Source organism: Chaetura pelagica, unplaced genomic scaffold (assembly GCF_000747805.2).
Source record: "Chaetura pelagica isolate M959 unplaced genomic scaffold, ChaPel_1.0 scaffold585, whole genome shotgun sequence".
NCBI lineage: Eukaryota > Metazoa > Chordata > Aves > Apodiformes > Apodidae > Chaetura > Chaetura pelagica.
Genome location: NW_009953404.1, coordinates 186,824 through 187,999, shown reverse-complemented (window position 1 = coordinate 187,999; position 1,176 = coordinate 186,824). Strand labels below are relative to the sequence as shown.

Below are 1,176 nucleotides of genomic sequence, written 5' to 3'. Positions count from 1 at the left end.
CTGCACATGGCAATAGAACCTGTCTTGGCCCACGGAGCTGTGCTGGACAAAGGTTGTGCCATGTTCTTGGTGGCCAAATGTCAGGTGGCTTCTGCAGCTTCCTACTCACCACAGAAGAAGATTGAAGGTAAGTAGAAGAGTGATTCACAAGTTGAGAAGTGCAAGCCAGTGTCTGTATTGGAGTCCTGCTGCACCATCACTGTTTTATAAGTTTAAGTGATAGAGCAGGGTGTGTTACCCAGTTATTGGATAGCAACATCAATTTGGAGTTACTCAACAGATGCAGCATTTAAAGTGGACTCTTGTTTCTCTGCACTCTTGCACAACTGTATTTTGCAGCAAAGGCTGAAGAACAGAAACTCCCTCAAAGACCACGTTGCTAAGACACAAATTGTGTTGAAAAACTGAGGATTTTATAATTGGGCTCCTTAGAATTGAGCTGTATTCCTCGGAGTTGGTGTTGTGATATTATCTGAAATGTGACTGTTCCCTTTTTTCCACAGCTTTGGAATCTGCTATCCTGAATCTAAATGAAGCCAAGACTTACTTTGCCAAAGTGGACTGCAAAGAGCAGCTCAGAGATGTTCTCTACTTCCAAGCCCGGCTGTTCCACACCCTGGGCAAGACCCAGGAAAGGAACAAATGTGCCATGTTGTTCCGTCAGTTACACCAGGAGCTGCCAGCACATGGTGTCCCCTTAATCAATGCCTTCAAGTGATGCATTTAAAGATGAGTTTTGCTTGTTTTCCTGTTGTTTTGTGGGGTTTTTTTTACAAATGTATTTTTATTGTATTAAATTGTCTGTGTTTCAAAGTAACTGCCAATAAATCATGGTCTCCTATTGAACAAACCTGCATTTTGTTTGTCATGACTTAAGGGAAAACACACAGGTTTTCCAGCCATTCCACTCTTACTCTGTAATTGAAGTTAAGAATTGAATGGGGGGGAAAAAGCAAAGACTGTCTTGACTGCATCATAAACACAGTGAGGGGAGCAGCACAGTCACAATGGAATAATACCTGCTCTTAGGAGTGACATTTTCAGAATCAATGCTGGCTTTATGAACACTGGAGTACAGAAAATAGTGGGAAATGAAGGTGAAGCTCCTTTGTGCTTGTTTTCAGTGGTATAGAACAGGGAGCCTAATTTAAAATGTGTCCTTGCATTTAACCTGTC

General features: G+C 42.0%; 1 protein-coding gene across 2 annotated transcripts in view; it reads left to right on the top strand.

Moving 5' to 3' along the window:
• ANAPC5 (anaphase promoting complex subunit 5) overlaps window positions 1-834 on the top strand; it is a 12,504-nt gene extending 11,670 nt beyond the window's left edge. For both annotated transcript variants that reach the window (XM_009998403.1, XM_009998404.1), the window contains exons 14-15: window positions 1-127; window positions 504-834. The exon at window positions 1-127 is cut by the window's left edge and continues 28 nt beyond it. In XM_009998403.1, the coding sequence (XP_009996705.1) occupies window positions 1-127; window positions 504-718 (342 nt within the window). In that variant the 3' untranslated portion in view covers window positions 719-834. The remainder of the gene's footprint in view (window positions 128-503) is intronic.
• The last annotated feature ends 342 nt before the right edge of the window (window positions 835-1,176 follow it).